Below are 27,780 nucleotides of genomic sequence, written 5' to 3'. Positions count from 1 at the left end.
AAAGGAAAAACCACAGGAGGAAGTTCTCCACCAAATGGACCCAGGCGATAAAGACATTGTGTTTATATTGAAGTAGATATCAAATAGTAGTTTTGAAACTATTTTAATCAGGAACAAAGTAAACAGGTTAATGAATGAAGGAATTTTGTACTCGTTAGAAGTTTGTATTGGCCCTGAAAAGGGCCGTTGGATGGGCTTGAGTTAATTCCAAGCGCTTTACTTGGAGCTGGTGTACTTGGTAACAGCCTTGGTTCCCTCAGACACAGCGTGTTTGGCAAGTTCTCCTGGGAGGAGCAGACGGACGGCTGTCTGGATCTCCCTGGAGGAGATCGTGGAGCGCTTGTTGTAGAGCGCCAGACGTGAAGCCTCACCGGCGATACGCTCGAAGATGTCGGTGACGAAGGAGTTCATGATGCTCATCGCCTTGGAGGAGATCCCGGTGTCGGGGTGGACCTGTTTGAGTACCTTGTACACGTAGATGGAGTAGCTCTCCCTTCTGGTCTTTCGTCTTCCCTTTTTAGGTTTGCTAGCCTTGACGACGGCTTTCTTGGAGCCTTTCTTACCGGCCTTGGCTGGTTCAGCTGGCATTTTGATATTTTCAGGTAGTCGCTGAGTGATGTGGGAAGCCGAGTGAAGTTGATTTTTGTATTCGGTTGTATGCAAATTCTTGTGTGTTGTTGCTACTACGGGATTGGCTGGTTGGGAGAGACGTAACATTTGTGGTTTCGAAATAGTAGGTGTGGAAGAGCTGTTCGCTAACAAGCTGAGGAAGTCGCCGCGCTTTTATGACATTTTCAAATATTGCGCGGTTAAATCGAATGCAAATGAAAAGTGACAGTTGCGTACCGTTTAAGGAGAAGGAAAAACATCAGAATAATCTTTGTTGGCTATTATTTTAAATATTTATTTTGTTTCCTAGGGGGAAAAAAATCAATACCAAAATAATATATGCGAAGTGCAGAGCGTCATTCCAAATTGTAGTGCAAAGAAACAGAAAAGTGGCAACGAGAATTACGACTTTTTCTAGTTGAATAAACAGGCTGCAGATTTATTATCATTGGGAAATTAAGAAAATGTGACTTGAATCCTGAGGTGCACTTAATTATAAAGAAGACATTTTCTTATATTTGGTTACGAGCAACTTGTACTGAGATATATATTTTTTTAAATAACTTTCCCAATCCCACATATCAAAATGGACCTAAAATCAGGTAAATGATTATAATTATTATTTTAAAACAACAATATTGTTAACCCTTCATTTTAATCAGTGTCCCAAAACAAAAAGCTCTTATATGTCGGGCCAATCATGCACCGTTTGTTCGCCGGTTTCTTCTAGTCTCGCACGGTGAACTTTGACTCTACTGCTGTCTCTGGTGGATCTTCTGCTGATGCTGCTCTGCTTTTCCTGCACTTAGAACATGGACGTGCTTTTTGTGTTGCACCGTGAATAAACGTCTGACGCCACGCCAGGCAAGATAACGTCCTTATCTTAACACACAGATCATATTTTTCTGTGAAGACTCGCTCTTTGACGTTTTACATTGGTAGTCAGTCATTCGGCGACCCCAAAAGCGTTCCTAATTTTATGGCGATCGTCACGATACATTTCCGCACACAAGAAGAGAAATCCGGGCCTCCTTACATGCCAAATGTGCTTCATTAACTTGAACAGTCCATTCATCCTTATACAGATGCTATCTATAGTCCATCTGACTTTTGGTGAAGAAAAAACAAAACAAAATCAAGCACAGGGAGAACATGCAAACTCGGCCCGAGTCGAGTGTCCAATTTCTCCTTTAGAATTGTGGCAACCACTCGCCTACAAGAAAAAGTCTACTGGGCATCGAAATCCGCATCCTTCAGGCCACTCCACCACCGTGCGCCCGTTAATAAATACGATTACAAGAAAACACAACACGCCGTGTGACAGAAGGTCAATCGACTCGGCTTCGTAGCACCCAACGGGTGTCGTACCGACGATGTGTTGCTCCACGATGTTTAACATCCAAAGCAGCCGCCGTTCCGCTTGTTGAAGTCTAAAATCACTTTTTTTTTTACTGCTTTTTCACACCCCTGTCTCGTCCACCGGCTTCCGTGACAAGCGGAGAAACCGGGCCCGGCCGCGAGGCCCTTCCGTCCGATCCCGGGAGGAGGTTACGGTTGGAGGACGAAGACCAAGGCGGCGGCTGCGGTTTGGGGGCGACGCATCGCGGGCTGTGGCTGACGGAGGACAGCGTCTGCTGGCTGCCGTTCAGGTAGGACGAGTTGTTGGAGCCTTGCTGGCAGCGGTAGTTGTAGTACGCTTGCCAGCCCTGGCGCTTCCGCTTCCACCGGCAGCGGAGGATCCGGATAAAGGCCTGGAATTGCATTGCTTCGAATAATTAGGCCCTGAGTGATTATGCAAAATATTGCCCAAAGCGGTTTCATACCTGTTTAAACTCACGACTGTAGCAGGGGTAGATGATGGGGTTCAAGCAACTGTTGAAGTAGCCAAGCCAGAAAATCACCTTAAAGAAGGTTTTGGGTGGACGCAGATTTTTGTTAAAAGAGCCTGAAACACAATTTGAGAAAAGATGAGAAGATCTGTGGAGATTTTGGTGTTACGTTAAAGGTTGAGAGCCTGACGACATGTCAAATTTGAAAGAAAATGTCAAATGCTATATTAGCTTCTCATGCTAGCAACGTACCGCACTGCTAACTGGCTAATTTTGTTTATTCTTTTAAGGAGGTAAGTTTTGTACTTTCCCTTTTTGTTCTGCAATCGAAAAATTCATCATCATTGGTTTTAGTGTGTTTTAGTGAGGTGACTTGCCATCTGATTGCCTGAGAACATTGGCCCCAATTGGTATTGAGCTGTTTTTTTGGTGAACGTTTGGACCCTCAGGAATCAATGAGACATTCAAGTCCATCTGTTTGACAAGAAGGAACATTGAGTGAAGATGTTGACTGTTAGCCAACTGGCTAGCTGTCATATGCTAGGAGCAGATTAGCAATGGAAGACAGTAAATTGGTGCAGGGGAGAGTTCTCACCACCAGAGGGAGTATTTGCTTTCAACATCATTATCATCCCTGAGAATCTTCTCATCCTCATCCAGTTTGGATGTTAGTCCACCAAGTCCAAATCCCTTGGTGACCCCCAGGTGAGGCAGGTGCTCCTCATGTCGGAGACTTTGGTGGGATTTCCGGGATTTGCCTTGGATGGGCATTTTATTTTTCCTAGATAAGAGATCTCTTGCGAGATGAATTTGTTCTCCTCCGACATGGACTTGTAAGGCCATCCTGTATCTCCGTCTGCTATCTCTGACTATATATGCCCAACGCCGGCCACCATAACGAGTGTGTGGCATCATCTTCCCATCATGCATCACTGTCATCCTAAACCCAAGTTTGGCAATTTCTATTTTAGCTTCATTTTGGGGTTCCAGCTTTGTCTTTCATGTCAACACTAGCATTCTTCTCAAGGAAATGCAATGTATGATGCTAACAGTGCGCTAACTGTACCATCAATCTATCCATCCATTTTCATTCAACTTTATTTGGCTTAATCTGCCCCACTAAAAACGTCTTGACTGAAAGCCATGTCTTAAAATATTCCATTAAATGTTTATCACATCTAAAAATGAGCATCACCGAGATCCACCTCAATAAAGTTCAAGTCATAAAATGAGCCATGCCATATGTTTTCGGTTCATGCTGCCATCATTTAAATTGACGTTTTCTTTTAATAGTGGAAACTTTTTTTAGTCTTCCTTTCTATTTTTTTTTTTTTCATCCGGAGTGCAGTTTTATTGAGCCCCAAAAGCAGTTCACGACTCAGCAGAAACGAGGCACCGGCAGAGCAACTCAGCACTAAAACCGCAGCAGAGGTCAAAGCGCAGCGATAAAGCAATTTTAAGCGCCCGGCCGATAGATAAATAAATATAAATACGTTATGTGATGAATAATGTATTCTATCCTAAAGTTTTCTGAATGCGAGGAACTTTTCGAGAGTTATAAATTGTGCTAAAGTTTTGGATTTTCTTTTTTTTTTTTCATGTTTAATCCTTGCTACTATATAGCATGTTTTATTGCTTTATTTTTTTCATAATCGTTACATTGACTCGACTATCAAATTGTTTTCAGTGAGTTATAACTCCAATAGAGAAAACCCTGTAATTGGTTTTTTTTTTTCTAAAATTGTAAGCGTGCGCTGTGTAAATCTCCGTGTCTGAATTAGTTTTGTTATCACATTGCAGAACTAATTCTGACGGCGTATGTTTACGTAGCGCAAAGCTTCTGGCAGACATGTCACCGATGCTATCTCATGTTTTAGTAGATCATAATCATAAAAAAATATATAGGAGGGAGAAGGGGCCTCTTAAATAGTAGCAGATGTAACGCAATGAAATATTACCCCAAACTTCAAATAGTCACCAAGCGCTCTTGCTTGCTAACCCGTTTTGAAGATGAAAAACTACGTACTGATGGGAAGAGCCAGGAAGAAGGGCAGCCAGCACAAGATGAACATGCCCACCACCACGCCGAGCGTCTTGGCAGCTTTCTTCTCCCTGGAGAACTTGAGGAGCTTGACGGTCAACGTGCTGCGTCCGGTGGAGCTCGCGCCGCCGCTTCCGGCCTTGCACAGATCCTGGATCTGCTGATTGCGGCAATGGATCCTGAGGGTCAGCTCATTGGAATCCTGCTGCCGTTCCTTCATCACGCCAGCTTCCAAGTTCTTAGTGGTGCGCTTTGCTACCACGTAGACGCGACAGTACATGGCTAGGATGACGGCCAGCGGGATGTAGAAGGAGCCCAGCGAGGAGAAGAGGGCGTAGAAGGGCTCCTCGGTGATCACGCACTCCGTGTCATCCTACGAGATGGATGGAGTAGATTACCCCCAATGTTGAAGGTAGAAGCTCATGGACACACCCACCTGGGATGGCGGCTGCTTCCATCCGAGGAGCGGTCCGATGGAGATGACGATGGCCAGGATCCACACGCCCAGCATGGCGAGCAACGCACGCTGCTCCGTCACGATGACCGGATACTGCAGCGGGTAGCGCACGCCGATGTAACGGTCGATGGAGATAACGCAGAGAGACATGATGGACGCCGTGCAGCACAGGACGTCCACCGCCGCCCAAATGTCACAGAAGATGCGGCCGAAGACCCAGTAGTCCAGAATCTGTGTGTAAAAGAATTGGCTTTTTTTTTTTGCCTTTGGTGGATTGGCCACAAGGGGGCAGTATAATACATAAACATACTGCAACTAAGCTGAACTCAAGTTGTTTTTTGCAGACGATAAAGAATATATGCCTGTGAGTATTGTTAAATTTTCTGGTTTTGTGCAGAGATTTTGAAGTTCTGTGGCATGAGAAAAACAAATAGGTCTCAATGGATATGAAATTGGGTGTACATGTCCATCATATCAAGACGTATAAAAAAGGAACAGTGCCTGAAATTGATTATGATGACAGCCATGTTGGTTCGAAGCATCATTTTGAGGAAAATACCAAGGTTTTATGAATCTCCATGAGGGAAAGTGTCCCAATTGAGCCACAACTTGAGCAGGTCTCCTCGACAGATGGTAGATGTGATAATCACAGAGATTTTTTTTTTGCCGACGTTGTCCAATGAGGTTTGTGTTTGGCATCAAAGTTTGATGATTGTTAGGAGGCTGGGACATGACAAATGGGGGTGCTAGGGCTCATTTTGTCACTGCTGGCAGCTTTGGTTTTTGTGGATGCAGTGGTTTGAAACTGCACTGCGACATAGCAAGACTGGGGGGATGCTCTAAGAATTTGGCCTCTATGAAATGAACGGACATAGCAAAAAATTTAGGCAAATCACAGTGTGTAGTTTGTATGTTCTTCTTGTGCTCTCCACATTCCAAAAACATGCACGATAACCATGGAAGACCAAAATGGAGAGCAGAAAGTTGAGTAACTCAACAGTACTTCTGATAAGCCAACAGAGGGCGTAATAAATTCAGGCCCCACTAGTTGATCTCGCGCCTATAAAGGCTGCTGGGGTAATAATAATTTTAAAAGTAGGTGTAATTTCAAAAAATAAATCATAAAAATCTGAAGTAGTCATACAATCATTTCAAAATTAAAAATAGAAATAATAGCAAACGAATGAAATAACTGTTCATTGAAAACAATAAATACAACCAAGCCAGAAGTTCAGCCGTGTACAAATCATTTGAAACTACTTCAATATCTTTTGCATCAGGAGGATTTTTTTTAACTCGTAAATGCAATACCATTGAAACAACTCACGTAAGTGCATTTTTTTGAAGCGTTTAAATATCTGTGCATTAATGATGCCGAACACTTGGGCCTACTACGCTTCTGTAATGTTAACCGCTTTTCATAATGGTGTCACTTAGAGAAAGTTTTTTGGTTTTTTTCTTAAAGTGGTCTAGAAGGTTTGAGAAGTCATCATTTGCAAGTCTCACCTCGAGCGTGGCAGACACGGGCAGCACGGTGGTGCTGAGCAGGAGGTCGGCAATGGCCAGATTGATGATGAAGTAGTTGGTGGGCGTGCGCAGGTGGCGGTTGCATACCACCGACAGGATGACCAGCAGGTTGCCAACGATGGCGAAAGCGATGAACGAAGCCAGCACCATCCCCACCGGCACCGCCCGGCTCAATTCCGGCGGGGCGTGCTTGCTGCGATTGCCCGTGGCGTTCGAGTCCGCCGGAGGCACCTGCGAGCCGACTAAAGGCTCCATGGAGCTGTTCGCCCACAGGCTCATGATGCCCGGCAAAGTCGGACCACAGGGAGCCGAGAGTGCAGTGCAGAAAAATAAAAGATGCAATCTCGTGGCGGCAAAAGAACGCTCGAGGAATCCCGGTTGTTTATGTTATTATCCGTGAAAAGTGAGAGTCTGGCGGTCCCACCTTCCCCAGGGTGATCGGTCACTCTCCCGGCCGGGCTGCAGGAGCTCCACCTCGGTTCCAAAAGTGCTGATTCAGTGGCGGGTCACTATGCCGTCTGTCCTTTTATGGTCCAAGTGTTTTAATGTGGGAAAGTTCCGACGAGAGGAGGAGATAGAAAGGAAGAGAGAGAGAAGAAAAAAAAACACCCTTCTCTCTCTCGCTCTCTCCAACCTGCAGCATCCTTCACTCGAGTGGACATCTCCACCGCGCAGCCTCTCAAGCTGCACTGTGCGTGTGTGTGTGTGTGTGTGTGTACAGTCGCATCGTTGGAAATCTTTTGGCGCAAACATGCATTGGTGCATAATGAAGTCATAAAAATGCAGACCCCTCGTTGCAAATTGGTAGTGGTCGTTTGACCTTTCATTTTCATATATTTCAAATTGAACATACTGTAGGAGATGAAGTCATGAAATAAGATCGAAAAAAAAAAAAAGATAATCAAGTGGAAAGGTTAAAGCAGTATTTCAAACTGGCACTTACATGACATTATCAGCCGTGTAATATTTGTTGCATTCATATAACTGTTTTTTTTTGTACCCCTGAAATTAATAGATAGTACTGTTCATTTTTTAATTTTATAAAATATGTAGATATATTTTCTAAATAGACTTTGTGTTGTGATTACAAGAAAAGTATAAAAACACTTTTGATGTATTAATTCCAAATACTTATTGCGCATTCATTTGTAAAATCTAATTTATTATTTTGCATTTTGAACCCGTTTTAATTATTTAAAAAAAAAAAAAAAAGCCATTTATCTCATCACATCATTAGCCTATTGATTTTTTTAAAATAATGGCATATTTCTGCCTGGACGAATACGTATGCACACGTTATGTACAGTTCACGTACATTCCTTCACTATGGGGACATTGACGAGGCCTTTTTCCTCCTTTTCCTTAAAGAATGTAGCTGCATTGTTAAATTACAACAGTGGAGGAGGCGGAGGAGGAGGAGACTGATTTAGCGGCTGTGGCTGCAGCAGCCATCCATCCGCCCAGCCAAGCTTAACAACAAAGCTGCTGTCATCATTTGTCAGATAACATAAAAGTGCTTTCCTCATCAGCCTTACCACGCTCCACTGCCTTTGGAGACTGGAATTCAAAAAAAAAAAAAAAGGCTCACCTTCATGAAGAACAACATGGCAACGTGTTACGCTTGGGGCTACTGAGAACTCCAGTGGCTTATCTGGCTAACATTCAAGTTCAGATCAATAGTGAAAACCAAAATTGAGTTCCAATTCTAACCTGTAGGGGGCAGTCTTTTATTACACCCAGCTTTTTGTTTAACTGCTCCCAAGACTTTTTCTGCCACTACTTTCCCCCACACACGTAGCAACATCAACACATTCAAACTCCTCCAAATGCTCAAAGGAGTAAATTGTTTTTGTACGAAGACACAAAAGCCAAGACTCGGCCGCTCGGCTAATTGTCACCCCGCGGTGGTGTTTACAATTACGCCAGCTCTCGTCGAGTGTCTTGCACTGATAGCGGCTTCGGCCGATAGCTCATTTCTCAAACGTGTCACGAATAAGTTTTTGCTTGAGGCGCTTCTCTGATAAAACACCACAACACACACACATAGACGAGAATGTGAGAAGTTATTGTGGACGTGTTTATCGATTCAATAAGCCATAGGCCTCGTATCTTGGACGCTGCTCAGTATTCCGCCGCAGCTGTAGGATGAGACTATCTGCTTTATCATAATTGAATAAATTCATACGCGTCCCCTTTACGCTTGTTGGCTGCTCGGGTGTAGGTACCACTTCTACATTCCAATGAAAGGCCAATCAAACGGCCACAGCGGAACGAAAGATGCTAACAACCGCGCATGATGTTAGCATGAAGCTAGCAGAATTTTATTGGTTTGGCAGAGCATCACGTGTTTACATATTTTGTCTGGAAGGTTTCTGTTTTACAGGAAATGGATTTGAGAGATTGTCCTGGTGTTCCTAATATTTTGGCCAGACAGCGTATAATACAGTTTAGCTGCCTTTGGCGGCTTATCAAGCATGTGAATCATCTCGTTCATCAAAAATATGAATTCTTGAGATGAATTCTTTTTTTCAAAGGGATCCGGATGGGCTTGCAAGCGACGTGTTCCCACGGCCCGCAGCGTTGCCATGGTACCGAAGCGTCTGTCGTCTGGCCAAATGTTCTCTAACCGACAAATTAACACCATTATTTCGGTAGCTTATCGCTGTTTGATGTTTGCCGACGGCGGATTTACATAATGCAAATAATGACCAAAAAAAAAAAAAACACGCCGATCAGGTTAGCTGAAAACGTGACCCCCACGAGAACAAGAAAATTGTGTTTATGGACCTGTCCAGTTGGTTTCCAGCTTTTGGAGAAACGACCAGCTCAGTTATATATTTAGTTATTTATTTCTGAGGTTAAAGCAGAGCGACCCAAGAGCGCCGACTGTCTTGCAGACAATCGCACACACACATACACACACACACACAGAGGTCAAATGGAGCTTTTATTGCTTTTTACTGTTTATGTCTGAAGCCATTACCGGACATTTGTTACTGCCGCATAAACGCGTCAGACGTCAGGCGCTCTGTCAGAGGTGACATGTCGTATCGTTCAAGCGAAGCACAAACTCGCCTCCATAGAAGGGAGCAGTGGTGCATTCCAGCTCTGGATTTTGATTAAGATTAAATCATTTTGCTTTTGGGGAATGTTTGCCGGCTCACGCTGGGTCGACTGCTGAAGCGGAATCATAGCAGTTTATTTTTTTCACTCAGGAGAAATGTGTCTTACTTATACAAATATATAGACTTGTAATATTTAACATATATTCTTTATCCTCTGCAAAGAATGACTCCTATTAGTGCTGTACTGATGAGAGGTCTTTCACTGTCTGTTGTGCAAATACTTTCCAGCTGTTTTCTGAATCTAAACATCTTTGGATTTAAAGTTAGCTGTTAGCTGATCTATCTGATGAAAAAAATCATGTTAAACTGTCTAAAGCACTTCTCCAGCGTACTGTCCTAAAAGAACATCTCAGGTTCAAAAAAATAAAAAACCAAAGAAACTTTAATAGCACCAAATTTGGAGATACCTGCTGGACCAAGTTCCAAATTTAGCCTCCCCCAATACTTGCGCTCAGTTGGCGGAGACGCGAGCCTCCGTTCTTGGATAAACCCTCGGCCGCGAAAGTTATTTGTTGTGTTTCCCTCTCGGGGGCAGTTTGTCTTGCGCCGGCCCGGCCGGGGCTGAGTTATGTCGGCGGGGAGCGCTCGCTCGGGCAGCTGCCGGGAGTTTTGACCGCTGATGGATGGACGAGGTTGAGGATCGAGAAATGTCGTACTGCAAGGGAAGCAAAGCTAGCAGTAACTTTCATTCATTCCTGCATTTCTTTAAAGCCAATGAAATCACAACAAACAAACAAAAAATCCTCATTCACAACCAAAAACGCCTAACAAACTGGCAAAAAAAAATAAAACATTGGCCCTTCACCCCTCTGAAACAAAAATCCATTTTGTCAAAGTTAGCCTAGCCAAGTAAAAGAAAAAAAAATCTTTTTGCACACGTGACACAGAGCTGAGCTTTTGAGATGATTCTGGTGATCAATGGTGTTGATGTGTGGCAGGTGGGGGGGGGGTCAGTGGTGAGATGAATAAGAGGAGCCCAGATGGAGCCTTGAATAACAGCTTGAAGCTGTGGGCTTGTTTTTTTGCCTTAAAAAGATGGCACACACACACATTTGCGCACACACGAGCGCGTAGTCGGCCCGAACTATTTTTAATCCCCACTGAGAATTTTTCCGCTGCGTTCATTTTTCTCTTCTTCACTTTTTCACGTGTTTTTTCTCAGTGAAGAAAATTGAGCCGAGTGCTGCAATTAGCACTGAGCACTAATTAGCATCAGACCTCCAATGTTAATTTGATCTTGTTTGACATTTATTCCGATGTTTGAACTTCAACTTTGATGTAAAGTGCTTGATAATCCCTTTCCGTAAAAGCACGACAAGCGCTGTAAAGGATTTCAAAACCCTCCGAAAGCACCTTCTGTCCTTTTCCGTCTTCCCGCCTTGTTCCTTTGGCACCATCTGCCCCCTTTCTTGTCTCTTTTTATTACAGCGTCCGTGTCTGACTGCCTGCCAGCTAAATTAGCATCCCGCAAACAAACACGGTGGGTCGCGCGCACTGGTTGAAATGCTAATGTCGTGCGACAAAAAAAGGCAGCGCGCTCATAAACGTCGGCGGACTGATCAGTATTCGGCCGACACTCAAAGGCACTTAAGACGTATGAACACCTTCGTTTGCACTGAGTAACCATCAATATCACCATAATAAGTTATATTTCACCTTGGGGGGGAGGCATTACCCCCCCCCCCCCCAAAACCCCCCTTAGTTCTGCCACTGATGATGAGTTACAAGCAGAATTTTGTATTGGACCTCATTAGATTGAGGTGAGCCTTTCACGGCTGTCGTCCCGGCGACCACCTGTCGGCTGAAGCTCGCAGAGGTCAGAGGTTAACCTGGGTAATGATGATGATGTAACGGCGTGGCTTTACAATGCGCCTCCTCTTCCTCAGCGGGCGCTTTGTTCCCGACGCGCTTGATGTTTTTCCAAAGGTGACGGCAGGCGACATGATGTTCCCTAGCACAAATTAGGCGGAGTGTTGTTTTGTATTCACACACACACACACACAGGTCGACGCATGAGCCTCGTCTTTAACCTGAATTGTGAGTATGTAGGTCACTTGCGTCATTTTATTATGGCATGTTCCTGATGATTGACATTCAATTTATGGTTGTTGTTGTTTTTCTTCCTTCTACAAAAGCTTTTTCTAAAATGTTAATGTAAAAAAAAAAAAATGATATCAATTTAATGTCATGGGAGTTGGTCGGCTCGTCTCGTTGGTGGGATCCCAACGCGCCGATCGTCCATACGTCAATAAAGTCGTGTTTGTCTTTCCAGTTGAAGAAATCTAATTTCATAGGAATGAAGTCCATCATGAGAATGGCTGACCTGTCACCTCCGGATGATCATTAGACAGGGAGAAGTTTCAGAAACGAAAGCAGCTGATGTTTATTTTGTCCGTGTGTTTCTATTCCTGTTTTTTTTTTTGGACAACAGAAACTGCTTCTAAATATAAGATCGAATGGAAAAGGGAAGCGACGAAACTCAGTCGTCCGCTTGGCTCTTGCCTCGTCGGTCCGTCCGTCTCATGGGAGCGCAACGGTGAACATGCTGCTGCTTCTCCGGCTCTCCGTCATCACCTATGTCGCCGCAGGTGAGTACCAACAAAAAAAAAAAGAGGCAAATCATTGGAGAATTGCTGAAGAATTTACCGCGGAATTTACAATTTTTCTCCAATGAAATGCATCAACTGATATTTTGGGGTTTGTGATTATTATTTTTTTTTTTTACCATGTCAGATATAGAGAAATATTTTTTTTAAAAATTAGAAGATGCTTATTTTTATTGGAAAATGTCCACGCTGCATCAGTGTGGGCGGGTCCGGCGGAGACGGTGGTGGGCGTGGCCGGGCGGAGGGTGGCCCTGCCGTGCCGAGTGGCGGCGGCCAGGCGTGGAGACGTGCACGTGTGTTGGGGGCGGGGTCAGCCGGCTGTCTTCTCCTGCCACAACATGCTGTTCAACGCGGCGGGCGCGCGGGTCACGTACAAGAGATCATACAGGTACGCCACAACGCTTCTGGACCCGCGTGACCCTCATGGTTTCCATGGTTACCCTCTCCTCCCCCTTCTCCAGGTACTCGTTGTCATCCACCACAAGCGGGTCGCCAGCTCTCTCCATCTTTAACGTGCGTTCTTCCGACTCGGGCCTGTACCACTGCCGAGTTCAGCTGCCGGGACTTTTCAACGACAAAACCTTCTCCGTGTTCCTCATCGTCATTAAAGGTCGGTTCATCATCAAACCAATGCAAAGTGAGGGCGAAAAAAAAAAGCTCAAATTCCTTCAGGTGCCGGGAACCTGAACGCACCGCCGACTACCCAAGGTGGAACTTTGGAAGCAGGGACAGGAAGTGATGTCACGCAGATATTGTGGGACAGCACGGTGGACGACACAACCGGACCGGCGGTTGCGCGTGTCCAGGTGTGGGCGACAGATTTCGGAGGCAGATGGCCCAATTTTGATGCTTTGCTGACGGCGTCCTCTCTGCAACAGGCGCCCGTTCGGCGACAAGATGGCAAGGATCTGCCCATGTTCCTCGGAAACACGCTCAGGATGGCTTTTATCGTCTTCATACCGGCCCTGATACTGACTGCGGCCTACAGTCAGTACACATCGAAACAAAAACTGGACTTTTCAACCATTGCACATTTCAGTTTCGGCTCCTCGGCACAGATTGCATTTTTCTCATTTTCCATCGGTTCTTTCTTGTCATTCGATTTTGGCTGCAGAAATGTGGAGGTCCTATGGAAAAGTAGCGATTGACGTTGACACCGGTGACAGCCATTCAGAAGCGGCGGAGGACGACGTGGCTTTGTAGACTCAAATGGAGCCTTTGGTTTTGTTTTGACTGTTAAAATGAAAATGTAGTGAGAACAATCAGCCTCGAAATCAATAAAAAAAAATAGTACATATTTTTTTCTTTTCTTTTAACCAGTAGAGTCAAGTGTCTCAACAAACGTGACCGCACAACCATCGGGAAGTGACACCCAAGTGCCTTTGTTACACAGGAAGCTGATTGGACCACAAAAATGAAGTCATGTGACAATTCTTAAAAGGTCATCACTTTAAGAAAAAAAAAAAAATCACCACACGCCTCAACACATCTGCACACTCATCTTGCGTCGGGCGTGAATGATAATATTAATGATTCTGGCCAGGACCGCCGAGAAGATGAGGACACGGTTCAGTGCAGTGCTCTTCTGTTGCCTCCTCACAGGTAACCTGTTTTTCTATTCTTTTCAAATGTTTGTATTCAGAAACTTCTGCCAGAAGCTCTTTCGATTTCATCCTCATACGGCTGACAAGATCCCCCTTCAACATTTTCTCATCCTCTAATTGTTTTTTCAGAGTAATAAAAAAGTCTTTAGTGAACTTTAATGAATTTTATTGTTTCATATTTTAGTCATTAGATAAATAATAGTAAAAATCTGAATTGTTTTAGAAACATTTACCCTATACCGTATTTGCATATAGCTGCAAAATGCTGGTGTCAAAGCACTAATTTTGTCTAAAGGACACTTTTTAACTCACTTTAGCATGACTTGTATTGACTGCTAATACAACAATTTGCAGAGTAACTGAGCCTAATGTGTGTTTCTGTGCTTTAGTCTTTGACTCCAAGTCCGTGGAGGTCAACGTAGGTCAGAACGTTACGCTGACATGCACGTATGACATACGCAACCGCGGGCCTTTGCCGGCCTGCTGGAGACGGGGAACTTTGTCGTACTATGGCGGCTGCGGTGACCCAATAGTTGCGACCGACGGATCGAGTGTGACGAAACAGAGCGCCAAACACAAGCTTCTGGGCCGGCTGAAGGACGGGGACGTTTCGCTGACCATCCTGCACGTGAAGAAGGAGGACGCCGGAGAGTACGGCTGTCGGGTGGAGATCCCTGGTGCCTTCAATGATGAGAAACAGCACATCAAGCTGATCATAAAAGATGGTGAGAAAGTCATTCCACCTAACTTGTAACACTTATCTTGCCGTAAATTAAATAATAAATCATATCCATCATACAGACACGCTACACGTGGATTTGATGCTGAAAAGTAGCTGCTCCTCTAATACATTTATGAAACCCTCAATATCGGGATTTTTTTTTTCTATTTCAGCCCCTCAAACTACAACTTTAAAGACCGTCACGTATGCGAAGAGCATCAGCACACCAGATGCAACAAAAACTCCAAATCAGAGTGAGTTTCTTTTCAAACTTTTAAAGCTTGTCTATTAGTTGCTGCAAGCAGCATATGAAAATAACATTTAATATCTGTATGTAGATATACTTCAAAAGGCGAACGCAGCTGAGCTTAAACGCTTTCACTTCCTTTTTGCAGTTCAGATGACCTCCTCAGAAGGCCTCCAAACTTCCTCCTCTTCGATCAGCATCAAACTCGAGGTCAGACATTCATGTATGACCCAGATTGTAAACACCATATGTACTGGGAAGAATCTCTTTTCAGTTTTTCTCAATATTTGTACATTTTCTTTTCATATACAGAAGCATGATATCCCAACGTGGGGAGTTGCGATGGGTGTCCTCTTTGGGCTGATTCTTCTTGGTGCTGCCGTCGTCATCATCATCATCAGTACGGCACTTAAAACAAAAAGAAAACTTTTCTCATCTGTTTGTCTTAGAAAAGAGGAAAAAGAGGCCATAAGAAAGAAAATGTAGCCCAAAAATGGGGCTACAAACTTAGACCTAACATTTCTTTTGTCTTTATCTGCAGGCAGAAGAAAGCTGCACCACAACAAAATGTAAGTTTGCCGTTGTGGTTTGCCACATTTCTGCTTTTCATGTGTTGTCGTTATATAAATGGTTTAGAAGTAATGCATTTTGTAGGTTTCATACAGTCATCATGACGCATCCACCGACAGGAGAATGAGTCACATCGTATAGAACAGCACTAGGAAACTCAGACAGGGCAAGAAGTGTGAACTACGTAGCAGATTCAGTAAAAAAAAAAAATGCTTCACCTTTTCTGATGCTTCTTTCAGCTCTTGCAACGACGCTATCAATCTAATGACACCGATGATTGAAAAGTTAGCTATGGAATCAACTCGTTTGCCACTGCTTAATATGTGTTGCAGTCAACAGCAGCATCCGTCCATCCATTCGGTGCACTTCAGCTCTACGTCGTCATCTTTCCACCACGAAGCTGCGGCCGCAGACAACATCTACCAGATGGACACAGACGAATATGACACAATTTACCCGAGGGATTCCATCACTAGTACATTGCCGTTGCGGCGAGGCCTCACTTGACTGACAGGCTTCATCAGAACATTTTGTGTGCATTATTTAAAAATCATTTGTTGCAAGCAATGCAGTTTGTTTTACCGCTCCCATGTACATTTAAACATTAAAACACACTTTTGAAACAGTGTAAATGCATATAAAATGTATGAAAAATAGTATACTCTATCTATTGTCGATTTTACTAATTAAATTTTATTTTATTTTTTATTTTATTTTATTTTGAAACCGCCTCCCTCCTTTTTTGTTGCAAACTATTGTCGATGTTGTTACTCTCCGATCCGATAGGGGCGCTGTAGTACTCTGTCCAGCCCCGTTTTCGAAGAAGCCAAGCACATGTGTTTTCCCCCCGTTCCCAACCAGCTTGACACGATTCGGCAACAAAACGGGTGTTATTAGTTCATCAAAGGCGATCGATATTTGTTTTTGGTGATCAAACATGACGAAAGTGAAAAAGGAAAAGGTGGCCGATGACGAAGAGGTACCGGAGGCCAGTGGTCACGAAAAATCTGCGAAGACTTACCAAGAGTTGATCGCCAACGTGAACGCCATCTCGCAGCCGCTTGCTACGAAGAAGCTCAGCAAGAAACTCTACAAATGCGTCAAAAAGGGTAAGATTGATCATTTAACCTGCAATATTATTTTCTGCACATTTTAGACGCGCCTTATGGAGCAGTAATGCAAACGCCGCGACACTGTCGTAAATAATGCCTTTATAACAACAGATCTCTTCTTTTTTTTAATGACTGTGTTTCAAATGGTGGCAGCGTCCAAATTGAAGAATATCCGCAGAGGAGTGAAAGAAGTTCAGAAATTCATTGGAAAAGGAGAGAAAGGGTAAGCCATGTTAATTTTGTTCCGTCCCCAGGTTTGTGATTCAATTATTCGAAGATCAAGACCGGAATTTTACAAGTTTGTGTGCATATCTTGGCCACCAGCAATATAATAAAGACACACAGTAACTGAAAGAAGTTTGCAGAGGATTAAAAAAATATATAAGCCTGATAGTGTTGTAATGTGCACCATTGACCCAGTGGTGTTTTGGTTCAATATGGAATGCTCTTATTTGAACAAATGATCACCATCTTTTGACACAAAATAGTCACTCTTAACTCGAGGTACCACTGTTATCGAAATCGCCCTGGATTTTTCTCATGTTTTGTTTCTTGATCAGCATCGTGTTGTTAGCCGGCGACACGCTGCCCATCGACGTCTACTGCCACCTGCCGATCCTGTGCGAGGACAAAGACCTGCCGTATGTCTACGTCCCTTCCAAAATGGTGAGACGCTCCTCGAGATATAATTAAAGCATCTTTTCATTCAAGGGTCCCTCAACCAAATTAAGAGGCATTGTGACTAATCTATTGACTTCTTTGCAGGACTTGGGCGCGTCCGCCTGCTCCAAGAGACCCACCTGCGTGATCATGATCAAACCTCACGGAGATTATCTGGAGGCGTACAACGAGTGTCTGGACGAGGTGACCAACATGCCCAAGCTGTTATGAGCTCCACAATCCATCCAATGGGACAAGCGATGCATCACCTCCGGTTCAGATCCTGGAAATGACTTGGAAAGTGACGGGACTTTTGATTTTACATCTTGACGGCTTTTTTTTTTTTCCCTCCTTCTAAATTAGTTATACTTTTTTTTTTTTTTTTTTAAATAAACTAATTCACACCTGCTACACTCATTTGTTTTATGATTAATACAAACAAAAATAGGAAATCCAGGTCTAGAAATGAACAACCCTGTCACAATTTGGCTTTTGCCTCAAAGCAACTTGTAATTAAAACAAAATTATACCTGAAAAGTAAAACTGATTGGATATTTTAATGGTAAATGTGTATTTTGAAGTAGTCTTATTTTGAAAAGGTCGTTACTTGCGGAAAACGACCGGAAGTACTTCCTGTCCGGCACATTGTCGCTCCATCTTTCACATCACTTTCGCTGAATAATGGCCACGTTTTTCGGCGAGGTTGTATCCGTTTTCTCCCGGGCTGTGGAGGAAGACGACGAAGAGGAGCTCGACGAGGACGAAGAAGACGCCCAAATTCGCAGAGAACTTGAGGAAAAGAGGTAAACATGAGGCTAGCTAAGCTAACCGCCGTGGGGAGAGACGATAGTATGAGTTAGCAGAAACCAAAACAAAAGCACAGACAAGAAGACGCGTTTTTCTTTTTCACCAATTAAAGCCAGATATCTCGATAACATGTACGTGACTTCAATTTAGCCAGCAACCCTGTAATGAAACATCACATCATTGTGCACATCCTACAAAACAAACTTGACCGGGCGTCATCAAGTCGCCAAATGACAATGAATTGTGTGATTCGCAAATGTTAATCTCTGCTAAGACTGCCGCTCCATTTCCATTTTGACTTTGACATGATAATACTTCAGCTGATGCTTGCCAAACTGGGTAACTGTTAACGTGTTAGCATTTTGCAGCTCTAGCTAATGTTGAGTTTTGACTCTTATTTTTTCTTGCTCTTTTTTTTCTTTTTCTAAATCGTTTATTTCTCATCAGACAGGTTCACCTCAATTGGAGTCCCGCAGTGTGTGATGCCCTGAAGACTGGAAATAAGCTGACATGCTCTCATTTCATCCTCGCTGTGGGACACAACGCTTCCAGTAAGCACACAACAAATCAATAACGTTAACAGGACTATCCCATTCAGACTTGATCGCTAATGTCTCATCTCCGCCAGGGTTTTTGTCTGTGTACGTTCTCGCCTCGGAAAAGTGGGACGCGGTGGGACGTGCTTCCGTGTGGAATGAGAGGAGCCGGCCAGGAAGCAGTGAGCAGTCGTGCGTCTTCTATCGACACATGGACGAGCCGTCGGTGAGTTAACGAAAAGAAAATATATTTCATCCATTCACTCCTCAGTTGATCCATGTTAATGTTTTGTCTTTTTCCTCTCTAGGTTCTAATCTGCCAATTGACGTGCTACGTTGCTGAAGATCAGCAGTTTCAGTGGGCAGAAAAGGTCTTTTTATTTATGTATTTGGACAAAAAGTAAAACTGTCAAAATGACCGTACTATATATATATATATATATATATATATATATATATATATATAATACTACTGTATTATATAATTTTTCTGTGGGGTCTGACTCCTCGCAGGTGTTGGACTGCTTGCAGCACAGAGAATTGCACGTGACAGTGCTGTCGGACAGCTCCGTGGCAGACTACAAGAGCGCCGAGTACCTCGGCGGCAACTCGGCTCCCTTCCTGCGCTCCCTCCACACGACCGCCTTCGACGGGCCGCCCGTGTGCCCGGCCTTGGAGCAGCCTAACATTCTCACTGGACTGCCAGCTGCAGGTAGCAAGTGATGCTTTAATGTAGCCCAGTGTTTGGGAACCATTTCCTAACGGTAAGGTTATGTCCTACTGGCTCATGAATTAGTGTTGAACCACTGCCAAGTCCACCGCATCCCCGCCGTCGTCTACCAGTGCTTCACCGATGTCCTCGGCACCGACTCGGTCACCATGGAAACCTACAAACCGGCGCTCGTCAAGCTTGGACCATCCATAAAGGTCAATTGCGCTTCTATGAGCATTTTGGGTTAACGACAGAATTGAGAAGGGCTCAAAGTATGTGTGAATAAATGAATTATTACGAGGAGGTCTCAAAATGGCCCAAAACTCTGAAGTTCATTTGCTAACATCTCCTTGAAAAGGTTTGATAAACCACTGGTCTACATCTATGAATTCATTGTGTTCAAATTCTAATCTTCTTTTGCACTCTTTCTCTCCTCAGTTGGATCATTGTCCAAGCTCAGATGCCCTACGAAAGATTGTCAGAACCAGAGACCCTCAGAGTAATCTTTATATCTGAAACTTTGTATGTGCTAAATATTGGGCTATATTTTTTTTTTTAATCGTAAAATAAATGTGAACAAAACGTTTGTGAGCCGTCATTACAGTCATAAAGCATTATGTGACCTAGATCTGTGATCTTTTTACAGTAGTTGCGGTGAAATGCGGCTCCAGTCCATAAGGGGCAGCCGAGAGCCATTGCAATTCTCACAAACAAAAAGACAAGCGAGCGAAACTCAAATCCCTAACGTCGCTTTGACACAAACAAAATGATGTAAGTTAACAGTTGTATTATTTCCTTTGTTTAACAAATCGATGGTAACGTAACATTTCATGCTAGTTAATGAAACAAGTTTAACTCAAAACTCGCGAGTTTCCTTGCGCGAGTGTTGATGATCTCTTAGCAACGATCATGCTCGCTAACCGGGCGACAACGGCAAAAAAGACTCGGAAGATCGCTGCCAACAAGCGGGGGAAAGAGTACGTGTTCAGCAAGATGTTAGCCGAGAGGAACCAGCCGGTCGTGGCCGTGGGAGCCTGGGTGGAGGATGGCCAAGAGTTTGAAGAGCATCCGTGTGTGAGTGCTCGAAGCTTGTTGTCAAGGCCGCATTGCCTTTCTTTTATTTCCCCCTCTAGTTTTATTACGTAAAATTTGATAAAACACCATGGATTCGACCTAATACACCATCCGTAGGACTTGGCTTCTTACACTGACGAGCTCCAGGCGGAGAAGCAGAGGGAGAATGAAGAAACCCTGCGAAGATTTCAAGCACAAGTGCGCCATCGTGTGGCGGTAATCAGCAAGAGGAGGCGACAGGAAGCACATTCACTGGTACAGTATAGTATGTGATATTAATTTGGATTGTGAGTTAAATAAGGTGCCTGTACTAACAGCATCTTCAAATATTTTGTGCAGGCTTCTGTTAACTTGGGAATCCCAAAACATGTGCCAAGAAAGATAAACATAAACGAGGTACAGTCAAAAATGAGACCGTACAGATTTTCTGACAACTGACGTGCTTTTTAAGATTTTTTTTTTTTAAATGTGTTTTTTTTTCCAGGTCCGTGACAGTACGAGACAGGTCCGACTCAAACTGGCAGCATGCCAGACCAGCCAGTCCACCGACGAGACGTCAGAGTCTTCCACAGACAGCTCCAAGATCTCGCTCGCCAGACATGTGAGCGTTACGTGTCCCCACTTCCATGGTTTCCTTTTAAATGGTAATCACGTGAGGTAATAAATTGCCATTGTCCTCAATAGATGACTGAATGTGATGCCCCGAGGGAGGAGGAGGAGGAGGAGGATTTTGAATATGAAGAGGAAGAGGAATACAGAAGCCACCTTAGGCACCCAGTAAGCAGTTGCAAATCTGGCTTGGTGTGTTCAACCACATTCAGGTGTCAATTTTTAACAATAACATGTCCGCCAGGAATCGAGAGAACAAAATATAGTCTTGACTCATTTAGTTCCTCTTTATCTCAAGACTGACATTAAATATAACCCTTGAACTTCACTTTTCTTTAAATAATTCCAATCAGGTCAGGTAAAGAGAGCGTGTTGTGTTTATCCCCTTTGATACTTTGATTTTAAGGAAGTTACCATTTTTATGTACTGTGCAAAAGTCTTCAATCACAAAATTAAATCAACATGCCAGAATTAAACTGCCTCACAGTCCAAATTCTAATCTGGTTTCAGACCAGTGGATGCGAGTGGGACGCGGCGATGTCTGACTTGAGAATCTCCAAGATTCTTTGGACTTTACAGGACCAGGAGGAGTTGAGAAAACAGGTGCCAGTGAGTTATTAAAAAAAAATCGGTAAAATACTGGTTTATGCCTTTTTTTTTTTTTTTTTTTTTTTTTTAACAGCGCCAATCGCAGTTCCTGATGCACCGCCGCCACTACATGAACGTCGAGCGGCAGCGCGTCAAAGAGAACAACCAGCACCGGAAGCACCTGAAGAAGACGGCGAGGTGACGACGGAACGCAACACCTGATCATCCCTCACAACAAAGTGTCTCTACTTCTTAAGCTCATTTAACTCTTACACCTCCCACCCCGAAGGATCAAAGCAGACAAGGAAAAGGCTCGCCTGGAAGAGGAGCGGCAGCTGGAGCGTACCCGGCAGCTCACGCATGTCCGGCAGCACCTGGAGGAGCGAGAGATGCTGGTCCTGGAGCGCCTCAAGCTGGAGGACGAAGAGAGAGCGGCCCGTCGGGAGAGGAGGAAACGGGAAACCGACAAAGGGATAGTGACCACCAGGTAATGAGGAGTTACCCGTCCAGAACGTGTCGATTGTGTAATCCCCATCGATTTGCGTACAGGTACATCGATGCTCTGAGATCCCAAGTGCGGGAACGAATGGCTGACAAGAAGTTGGACCTGCCACCACTGTGCTGCTGTGCGTCCTCTTTCTGGGACTCGCACCCCGACACTTGCGCCAACAACTGCGTCTTCCACAACAATCCCAAAGGTAATGGCGGTCGGCGACAACACTAACCTGACTTTGCGGCGAAGAAACAAAATCCCTCTAACGGAAATATTCTTCTCTTGGCAGAGTACGCGCAGGCACTACATGCAGCTGTGTCCACTTTGGATTTAAAATAAAAGCTACTGAGAAGATGGAGACCAACCATCAAATCATAAAATTCAACCAATTACACAAAATAACAAACTCTAAAAATATTTTTTCATCCTCTACCTTCATGAGACCAAATCATTCCATCGTCAACATGTTCTACTCAGATCAATGTATATCATTCTTTGTCATTCTATATTCTTTCAAATAATTCTGTCTTTTTATTAGACTTCTCCACCTTCATACACAAATCATCCCGAAAATGTATTCTCTACTTCATGATTATTATTTCCAGAAATGTGTTCTATTTGATGTAGTTGTTTACAATTCGCCACTCTCGAACTACTTCCGGTCCTTGTTGTGACGTCACCCTCCTCCTCCCATCACGTGTTGTCAGGGACGGTTCGTCACTCCGTCTGGAAAATCTTGTGGAATAACCAACCGCTATTAATAAGCACAACTCGCAGCTGCATATCAAGTCGGATTTTTTTTTCGCAAGCGTTGGTATTCTTCTGGAGGTCGAGCTGACTCGTATTTAAACTCTGCCACTATGGAGAACGTCGTCTGGATGTTGATGGACATCGAATCCCACCAGGAAGCCCAGTGGCCGCTTCTGTCGTCTAGTAGCAGTTAGCATTAGTTTTCCACTTCGGGCAGTGCCTTAAATGTCACTTTTTGAAAGCATAGCAAAACAAGTAAGCAGGTTTTTTGTTTTTTTTAAATTTTCATTGAAGAATTCCTTATAACGAGCGTAACAACACGCAAATAAGCAGCCCATTGACTTTCAGCGGTGCCTTCACGGTCTCATCGACGCTTTTCATCATGACTGGAAGAATCATTTGAGGTTTTTTTTTTTTTTCGCCCGACAAAAAATTTCATCAACCATGAAGGCTTCCCTGGCCCCCGGCATTCGTTGCATCACGTCTTTTTCTCGGGATAGCTGGTAAGTTTACAAAAATATATTCCCACCCCCCACGGTTTTTCCCGTCTGTGAACGTCGCATTCTCCACCACTGTGTTTCGGAGTGGACGGACGACTTTTCCTTATCTCCCCGGGGCTTTCAATGATTTACCTAACTACATCAATATAGACAATCAATACACAGCAGTAAACACAATTTCTTATTTATATTTGATATTTGTCATAGTTTGTGCTCGCCCTCGGGGTTTTACTTACCTTACCAGCTATCGCACCAGACTCTGTTAAGAAATGTTCTTTTTATACATCTTCCTTACTTTGCACCAATTTGCAATTCATCAAAAAAATTTTGTCATAAAAAATGTCTTTATACATTTTTTTTATTTGTCATGTTATCACAGCTGTTATAACAAGTGTCATTCATTATAACCATGTCCTCCTGCGCAGGTATCGTGGCTTCATCCTGCTGCTCACCTTCCTCTTCTACACCGCCTACCACTTGTCTCGGAAGCCCATCAGCATCGTCAAGGTAGCTAAGACCCCCACATTTGTCGCCCACATTTGTGGACCCACCTCTGTGTTTTTTCCCCAGAGCGAACTCCACCGAAACTGCAGCGGGGTCATTCGCCCGGCCGACGTCAACATCACCAACAATGTCACCTGGTGCGACTGGGCTCCTTTTGGTGAGTGCCGAATAAGACACACACGCTCTTCGTTTGACACTTAACGTGTTATCTGTCCAGATCAGGACAACTACAAGACACTCTTCGGGGTGTTGGACAACTCCTTCCTGGTGGCCTACGCCATCGGCATGTTTTTCAGGTTCGTAGCGTCCGCTTTAAGCTTTCCGTCAATTCCGGAAAGCAGGCAAAGTCGAAATATGTATCGGCCGTGTCCGCAGTGGGATATTCGGGGAACGTCTGCCGCTACGTTACTACCTGAGTTTCGGCATGCTGATGAGCGGCTTGTTCACCTGTCTGTTCGGCCTCGGGTTCTACTGGAAAATCCATTCCTTGGGCTACTACGCCGTCATCCAGGTACGTCGGAATGAGTTAACGCTTTCATGTGAAGATATTTTGGATTTTACCATTAGTATCGTATCCGACTCAAACGATCAGGGCGATCATCAGGCTGATGAGTTGATCATTTGAATGGAAAAAATATGATGGATAGGGCTCCAAGTCTCTCAGTCAAGGCTGTCTTTGTCAGCTGACTTGTGGTTGCTGTTGAGTCACATGACTGCAGTCACAAGTCAGAGGGTTACGGGAGTGCATAAGAAGGGAAGGTCAAAAGGCAGATTTTCTTTTTTTTTTCTGGACTCATATGTGTGTGTCCCCCCCCCCCCCCTTCACTGTCCCCCTGCAGGTATTCAACGGCTTGATGCAGACTACCGGCTGGCCGGCCGTGGTGGCCTGCGTGGGGAACTGGTTCGGAAAAGGGAAGTAAGTACCACCATCCACGAGCCAATTAGTGATGACTCTGCATAAGTGGCATTTCGACACATCAGCGAGACTCGACTCAACAAATTCCCACCCCGAGCGCAAAAGCGCGACTTCCCAGAAGTGGGGGCGAGCAACGGCGCTCCGCACTTGAGCGCCTTTTATTTTCGAATCAGTCAACTGGCGCACGTTATGGTCACCATGGCAATTTTTGTTTCACACCATGGAAACTGGGAGGGGCAAATGTTGAGCTGAGTCACCATTCCAAAGAGGAAGTTCCACTCTGTCCAGACGTCTAGAAGAGTGACGGCCTTTTTTTTTTTTTTTTTTAATCCATTTGAAGCTTTTAAATTGCCCCAAAGTTTGCCCACAATTTTGTGACATGATAATAATGAAACACTTAAAAGCCTGCAAGGTAGTGATTAGTCGTACGTAGATGAAGTTGGATTCATCTTGCGGAGATCCAATTTCGATTGAAGCTCATGCGTGTGGTCTGTCGCCAGGCGTGGCTTCATCATGGGCGTGTGGAACTCACATACATCGGTGGGCAACATCATGGGCTCCCTCATCGCCGGCGTCTTCGTCTCGTCGGCGTGGGGCCTCTCCTTCATCGTGCCGGGCCTCATCATCGCCTCCACCGGCGTCCTTTGCTTCTTCTTTCTGGTCGAGAGTGAGTTTCTTAAATGGCCGACTCGAAATTCTTGCCCTCCTCCTGACCGTCCACCCGTCCTTTCACCTTCATCCAGAACCCGAAGACGTCAACTGCAGCCCTCCTCAGCATCACGTGAGCATAGACAGGGCCGGCGAGCTTTTTTGCACGTACGGCGACCGTGTCAGCACGCGTGTGTTTGTGCGTCAGAACGACTCGGAAAATGAAAGTGGTGAGACCGAGCCTCTCCTGCAGAGTCCGTCGCACCTGGCCAACGGTTCCGTGATCGTCAACACTCCCGACAACTCCGCCGGACACTCGGAGGCCATCAGCTTCTACGGAGCCCTCAGCATACCCGTGAGTTTAACAGCAAGATGAAATGGATGAGTATTTCCCAAGCTTGAGATTTGCGCTAACGTCCCGCAGGGCGTGGTGGAGTTCTCGCTGTGTCTGCTCTTCGCCAAGCTCGTCAGCTACACGTTCCTCTACTGGCTGCCGCTCTATATCTCCAACGTCGGTCAGTGTTCAAACACACACACACACACACACACACACACACACACACACACACACACACACACACACACACACACACACACACACACACACACACTTATGACCAACCCGATTCACGCATTTATGTCCTCCAGCGCATTTCGAGGCCAAAGAAGCAGGAGACATGTCTACGCTTTTTGATGTGGGAGGAATTGTGGGTAAGTTCTGAGTTAAAAAAAAAAAAAAAAAAAAAAAAAATCCCCATCCTGATTATGTTTTTAGGGTAGCAATGTTTAAGGTGGTCTTTGTTTCACCAGGCGGCATCATGGCGGGCCTCGTGTCCGACTACACAGGCGGGCGTGCCACCACGTGTTGCGTCATGCTGCTCCTGGCCGCACCCATGGTGAGTGTTACGTTTTCAATCGTCACCAATCAACATTAACGATCAACAAATCTTCCCGTCGCAGCTTTTCCTCTACAACCACATCGGACAACGAACCCTCGGCACCACAATTGGTAAGAGAGAAAAGTTGACGGCGCGCTTTTATTATCCATGAATATTTTTGATTTTGAAGTCGATTGGTATTTCCTTAGGTATGCTCCTGCTTTGCGGGGGCCTGGTCAACGGGCCGTACGCTCTCATCACCACTGCCGTATCTGCCGACCTGGTAAGATTTTGATTTTTAATCCATCAAAATGACATTAGAATCGGAATGTTGCATGAATTTTTTTGATTTCTTTTTCCAGGGCACACACGAGAGCCTGAGAGGCAACTCCAGGGCGTTGTCCACGGTGACGGCCATCATCGACGGAACGGGATCAGTGGGTACGAGATCCCCGTCTTTTCTCGCCCATTCGTAAATCGATGTCAAATTGTCACTAACGCCATGTGATGTGGGTGTCGTGCGCAGGGGCGGCGCTGGGCCCTCTTTTGGCCGGGCTCATTTCGCCGTCGGGCTGGAACAACGTCTTCTACATGCTCATCTCCGCCGATGTGCTGGCTTGTCTGGTAAGGAATAAGATCTGTCTTGCAACACACGCAAACAGCGTGGCTTGACCGATTTTGGGTTTTTTTGTGTGCAGTTTCTGGCCAGGCTCGTTTATAAGGAAGCTCAAGGTTGGTGCGGACGCATCCCGAGAGTCAGAGGGTGAGCAGTAGCAAAACGGCGCCAAGTCTAGACCGCTTGTTTACGGGCTCAATTCATCCATGCTATGTTCTTGCAGGTACAAGGAAACTTAAAAGGAGGAAACACCAGCGCCACCTACGTCACAACAGCTCTTCACCAACTGGGACTCATCATCAAGCAAAAACTTTCTCAAGACACTTTTTAAATGACTAATTTCACTCTGCTATGCTTTTATCAGTAAAGTGTACATACAAGACTTGGCCTTATTGTCGTTATTGGGGATTTCCCTCCCATAAATGAAGTAAGCTCAATATTAGTGACTGGAAAGCCTTACTGTACTGATCATTAAAAAAAAACAAAAAAAAAACCCCACTACTAAAGCCTTACTACAGTCACTTTTTTACCAATTAAAAAAAAACCTTGTCTTTGATTCTTTATTTTATTTTTTTTATGAATCAAATCATCAAAAATCATGGTCAAATCTTCATGGAAAGTGAAAAGTGTCACACCTGCCCTCACCCCCACTTTCTGATTGGCTGTTTGATCTGTGACGTCATTTGGACACTTCATTAGGTACACCGCCATTTTTAGGTGTACTTAATCACAGGCCACTTCATTAGGGAAAAATCATGGTCAAATGCCACACCCGCCCTCACCCACTTTCTGATTGGCTGTTGGATTTGTGACGTCACTCGGACACTCAATTAGGTACACCGCCATTTTTAGGTGTACCTAATTACAGGCCACTTCATTAGGGAAAGATCATGGTCAAAAGTTAAAAAGTGAAAAGTGCCACACCCGCCCTCACCCCCACTTTCTGATTGGCTGGTGGATCGTGACGTCACTCGGACACTCTATTAGGTACACCGCCATTTTCAGGTGTACCTAATTACAGGCCACTTCATTAGGGAAAGA

The 27,780-nt window shown here is 44.6% G+C and overlaps 7 protein-coding genes across 9 annotated transcripts; 5 read left to right on the top strand and 2 right to left on the bottom strand.

Moving 5' to 3' along the window:
- Positions 1–164: 164 nt before the first annotated feature.
- On the bottom strand, positions 165–658 carry LOC147043106 (histone H2B 8-like). The gene has a single exon (XM_085935337.1). It carries the CDS (start codon positions 586–588, stop codon positions 217–219), a length of 372 nt encoding a protein of 123 aa, XP_085791463.1. The 5' UTR covers positions 589–658; the 3' UTR covers positions 165–216.
- A 1,399-nt stretch (positions 659–2,057) lies between these two features.
- Positions 2,058–6,742, bottom strand: LOC147043105 (alpha-1A adrenergic receptor-like). Its single transcript, XM_085935329.1, has 5 exons — positions 6,443–6,742; positions 4,916–5,167; positions 4,465–4,852; positions 2,433–2,554; positions 2,058–2,360 (listed from the first exon to the last, which is right to left on the bottom strand). The coding sequence occupies exons 1-5, from the start codon at positions 6,740–6,742 to the stop codon at positions 2,058–2,060; spliced, it is 1,365 nt and encodes a 454-aa protein (XP_085791455.1).
- A 6,668-nt stretch (positions 6,743–13,410) lies between these two features.
- Positions 13,411–16,007, top strand: LOC147043104 (uncharacterized). 3 transcript variants are annotated; one of them, XM_085935333.1, is made up of 8 exons: positions 13,411–13,635; positions 13,738–13,796; positions 14,188–14,523; positions 14,693–14,773; positions 14,915–14,976; positions 15,079–15,166; positions 15,308–15,335; positions 15,669–16,007. In XM_085935333.1, exons 2-8 carry the CDS (start codon positions 13,751–13,753, stop codon positions 15,841–15,843), a joined length of 816 nt encoding a protein of 271 aa, XP_085791459.1. In that variant the 5' UTR covers positions 13,411–13,635; positions 13,738–13,750; the 3' UTR covers positions 15,844–16,007. The 3 variants fall into 3 exon arrangements, with proteins under 3 accessions (XP_085791459.1, XP_085791460.1, XP_085791458.1); XM_085935334.1 differs by having other exon boundaries at positions 13,411–13,796; positions 14,188–14,220; positions 14,332–14,523; XM_085935332.1 differs by having other exon boundaries at positions 13,411–13,796.
- Positions 16,008–16,121: 114 nt separating this feature from the next.
- Positions 16,122–17,493, top strand: nhp2 (NHP2 ribonucleoprotein homolog (yeast)). The gene is made up of 4 exons (XM_085935336.1): positions 16,122–16,445; positions 16,602–16,671; positions 17,009–17,114; positions 17,214–17,493. The coding sequence occupies exons 1-4, from the start codon at positions 16,274–16,276 to the stop codon at positions 17,337–17,339; spliced, it is 474 nt and encodes a 157-aa protein (XP_085791462.1). The 5' UTR covers positions 16,122–16,273; the 3' UTR covers positions 17,340–17,493.
- A 235-nt stretch (positions 17,494–17,728) lies between these two features.
- On the top strand, positions 17,729–19,783 carry psmg1 (proteasome (prosome, macropain) assembly chaperone 1). Its single transcript, XM_085935335.1, has 7 exons — positions 17,729–17,911; positions 18,363–18,466; positions 18,544–18,677; positions 18,760–18,822; positions 18,965–19,163; positions 19,248–19,378; positions 19,602–19,783. Exons 1-7 carry the CDS (start codon positions 17,790–17,792, stop codon positions 19,677–19,679), a joined length of 831 nt encoding a protein of 276 aa, XP_085791461.1. The 5' UTR covers positions 17,729–17,789; the 3' UTR covers positions 19,680–19,783.
- Positions 19,784–19,878: 95 nt separating this feature from the next.
- On the top strand, positions 19,879–22,493 carry ccdc15 (coiled-coil domain containing 15). The gene is made up of 10 exons (XM_085935331.1): positions 19,879–20,237; positions 20,355–20,492; positions 20,577–20,633; positions 20,722–20,838; positions 20,922–21,014; positions 21,357–21,449; positions 21,529–21,632; positions 21,724–21,921; positions 21,984–22,132; positions 22,217–22,493. The coding sequence occupies exons 1-10, from the start codon at positions 20,073–20,075 to the stop codon at positions 22,264–22,266; spliced, it is 1,164 nt and encodes a 387-aa protein (XP_085791457.1). The 5' UTR covers positions 19,879–20,072; the 3' UTR covers positions 22,267–22,493.
- Positions 22,494–22,629: 136 nt separating this feature from the next.
- On the top strand, positions 22,630–27,119 carry slc37a2 (solute carrier family 37 member 2). The gene is made up of 18 exons (XM_085935328.1): positions 22,630–23,180; positions 23,603–23,684; positions 23,748–23,838; positions 23,899–23,977; positions 24,057–24,192; positions 24,521–24,597; positions 25,098–25,264; positions 25,341–25,378; positions 25,454–25,600; positions 25,670–25,760; positions 25,894–25,956; positions 26,056–26,141; positions 26,206–26,254; positions 26,333–26,406; positions 26,486–26,564; positions 26,650–26,747; positions 26,822–26,886; positions 26,963–27,119. The coding sequence occupies exons 1-18, from the start codon at positions 23,122–23,124 to the stop codon at positions 26,976–26,978; spliced, it is 1,497 nt and encodes a 498-aa protein (XP_085791454.1). The 5' UTR covers positions 22,630–23,121; the 3' UTR covers positions 26,979–27,119.
- The last annotated feature ends 661 nt before the right edge of the window (positions 27,120–27,780 follow it).

The sequence above is a fragment of the Syngnathus leptorhynchus genome, chromosome 17, assembly GCF_054491065.1.
Source record: "Syngnathus leptorhynchus isolate UIUO chromosome 17, UIUO_Slep, whole genome shotgun sequence".
NCBI classification, from domain to species: domain Eukaryota; kingdom Metazoa; phylum Chordata; class Actinopteri; order Syngnathiformes; family Syngnathidae; genus Syngnathus; species Syngnathus leptorhynchus.
Note: the sequence above shows the minus strand (reverse complement) of the source record. Positions and strands in the feature narration are given on the sequence as shown.

Bases quoted from the DNA above. Each gene is read 5' to 3' on its own strand.
- psmg1 (XM_085935335.1), top strand. From the start codon at position 17,790: ATGGCCACGTTTTTCGGCGAGGTTGTATCCGTTTTCTCCCGGGCTGTG. The intron at 17,912-18,362 runs GTAAACATGAGG...ATTTCTCATCAG, and splicing joins AGAGAACTTGAGGAAAAGAG to ACAGGTTCACCTCAATTGGA. The intron at 18,678-18,759 runs GTGAGTTAACGA...TTTCCTCTCTAG, and splicing joins GACACATGGACGAGCCGTCG to GTTCTAATCTGCCAATTGAC.
- nhp2 (XM_085935336.1), top strand. From the start codon at position 16,274: ATGACGAAAGTGAAAAAGGAAAAGGTGGCCGATGACGAAGAGGTACCG. The intron at 16,672-17,008 runs GTAAGCCATGTT...TTTCTTGATCAG, and splicing joins ATTGGAAAAGGAGAGAAAGG to CATCGTGTTGTTAGCCGGCG. The intron at 17,115-17,213 runs GTGAGACGCTCC...ACTTCTTTGCAG, and splicing joins TCTACGTCCCTTCCAAAATG to GACTTGGGCGCGTCCGCCTG.
- LOC147043106 (XM_085935337.1), bottom strand. From the start codon at position 588: ATGCCAGCTGAACCAGCCAAGGCCGGTAAGAAAGGCTCCAAGAAAGCC.
- ccdc15 (XM_085935331.1), top strand. From the start codon at position 20,073: ATGCTCGCTAACCGGGCGACAACGGCAAAAAAGACTCGGAAGATCGCT. The intron at 20,238-20,354 runs GTGAGTGCTCGA...CACCATCCGTAG, and splicing joins AGTTTGAAGAGCATCCGTGT to GACTTGGCTTCTTACACTGA. The intron at 21,922-21,983 runs GTAATGAGGAGT...ATTTGCGTACAG, and splicing joins AAAGGGATAGTGACCACCAG to GTACATCGATGCTCTGAGAT.
- slc37a2 (XM_085935328.1), top strand. From the start codon at position 23,122: ATGAAGGCTTCCCTGGCCCCCGGCATTCGTTGCATCACGTCTTTTTCT. The intron at 25,265-25,340 runs GTGAGTTTCTTA...ACCTTCATCCAG, and splicing joins CTTCTTCTTTCTGGTCGAGA to AACCCGAAGACGTCAACTGC. The intron at 25,957-26,055 runs GTAAGTTCTGAG...TTGTTTCACCAG, and splicing joins TGATGTGGGAGGAATTGTGG to GCGGCATCATGGCGGGCCTC.
- LOC147043105 (XM_085935329.1), bottom strand. From the start codon at position 6,742: ATGAGCCTGTGGGCGAACAGCTCCATGGAGCCTTTAGTCGGCTCGCAG. The intron at 4,853-4,915 runs GTGGGTGTGTCC...TCCATCTCGTAG, and splicing joins GGAAGCAGCCGCCATCCCAG to GATGACACGGAGTGCGTGAT. The intron at 2,361-2,432 runs GTATGAAACCGC...ATGCAATTCCAG, and splicing joins ACAGTCGTGAGTTTAAACAG to GCCTTTATCCGGATCCTCCG.
- LOC147043104 (XM_085935332.1), top strand. From the start codon at position 13,712: ATGATAATATTAATGATTCTGGCCAGGACCGCCGAGAAGATGAGGACA. The intron at 14,774-14,914 runs GTGAGTTTCTTT...TCCTTTTTGCAG, and splicing joins AACAAAAACTCCAAATCAGA to TTCAGATGACCTCCTCAGAA. The intron at 14,977-15,078 runs GTCAGACATTCA...TTTCATATACAG, and splicing joins CGATCAGCATCAAACTCGAG to AAGCATGATATCCCAACGTG.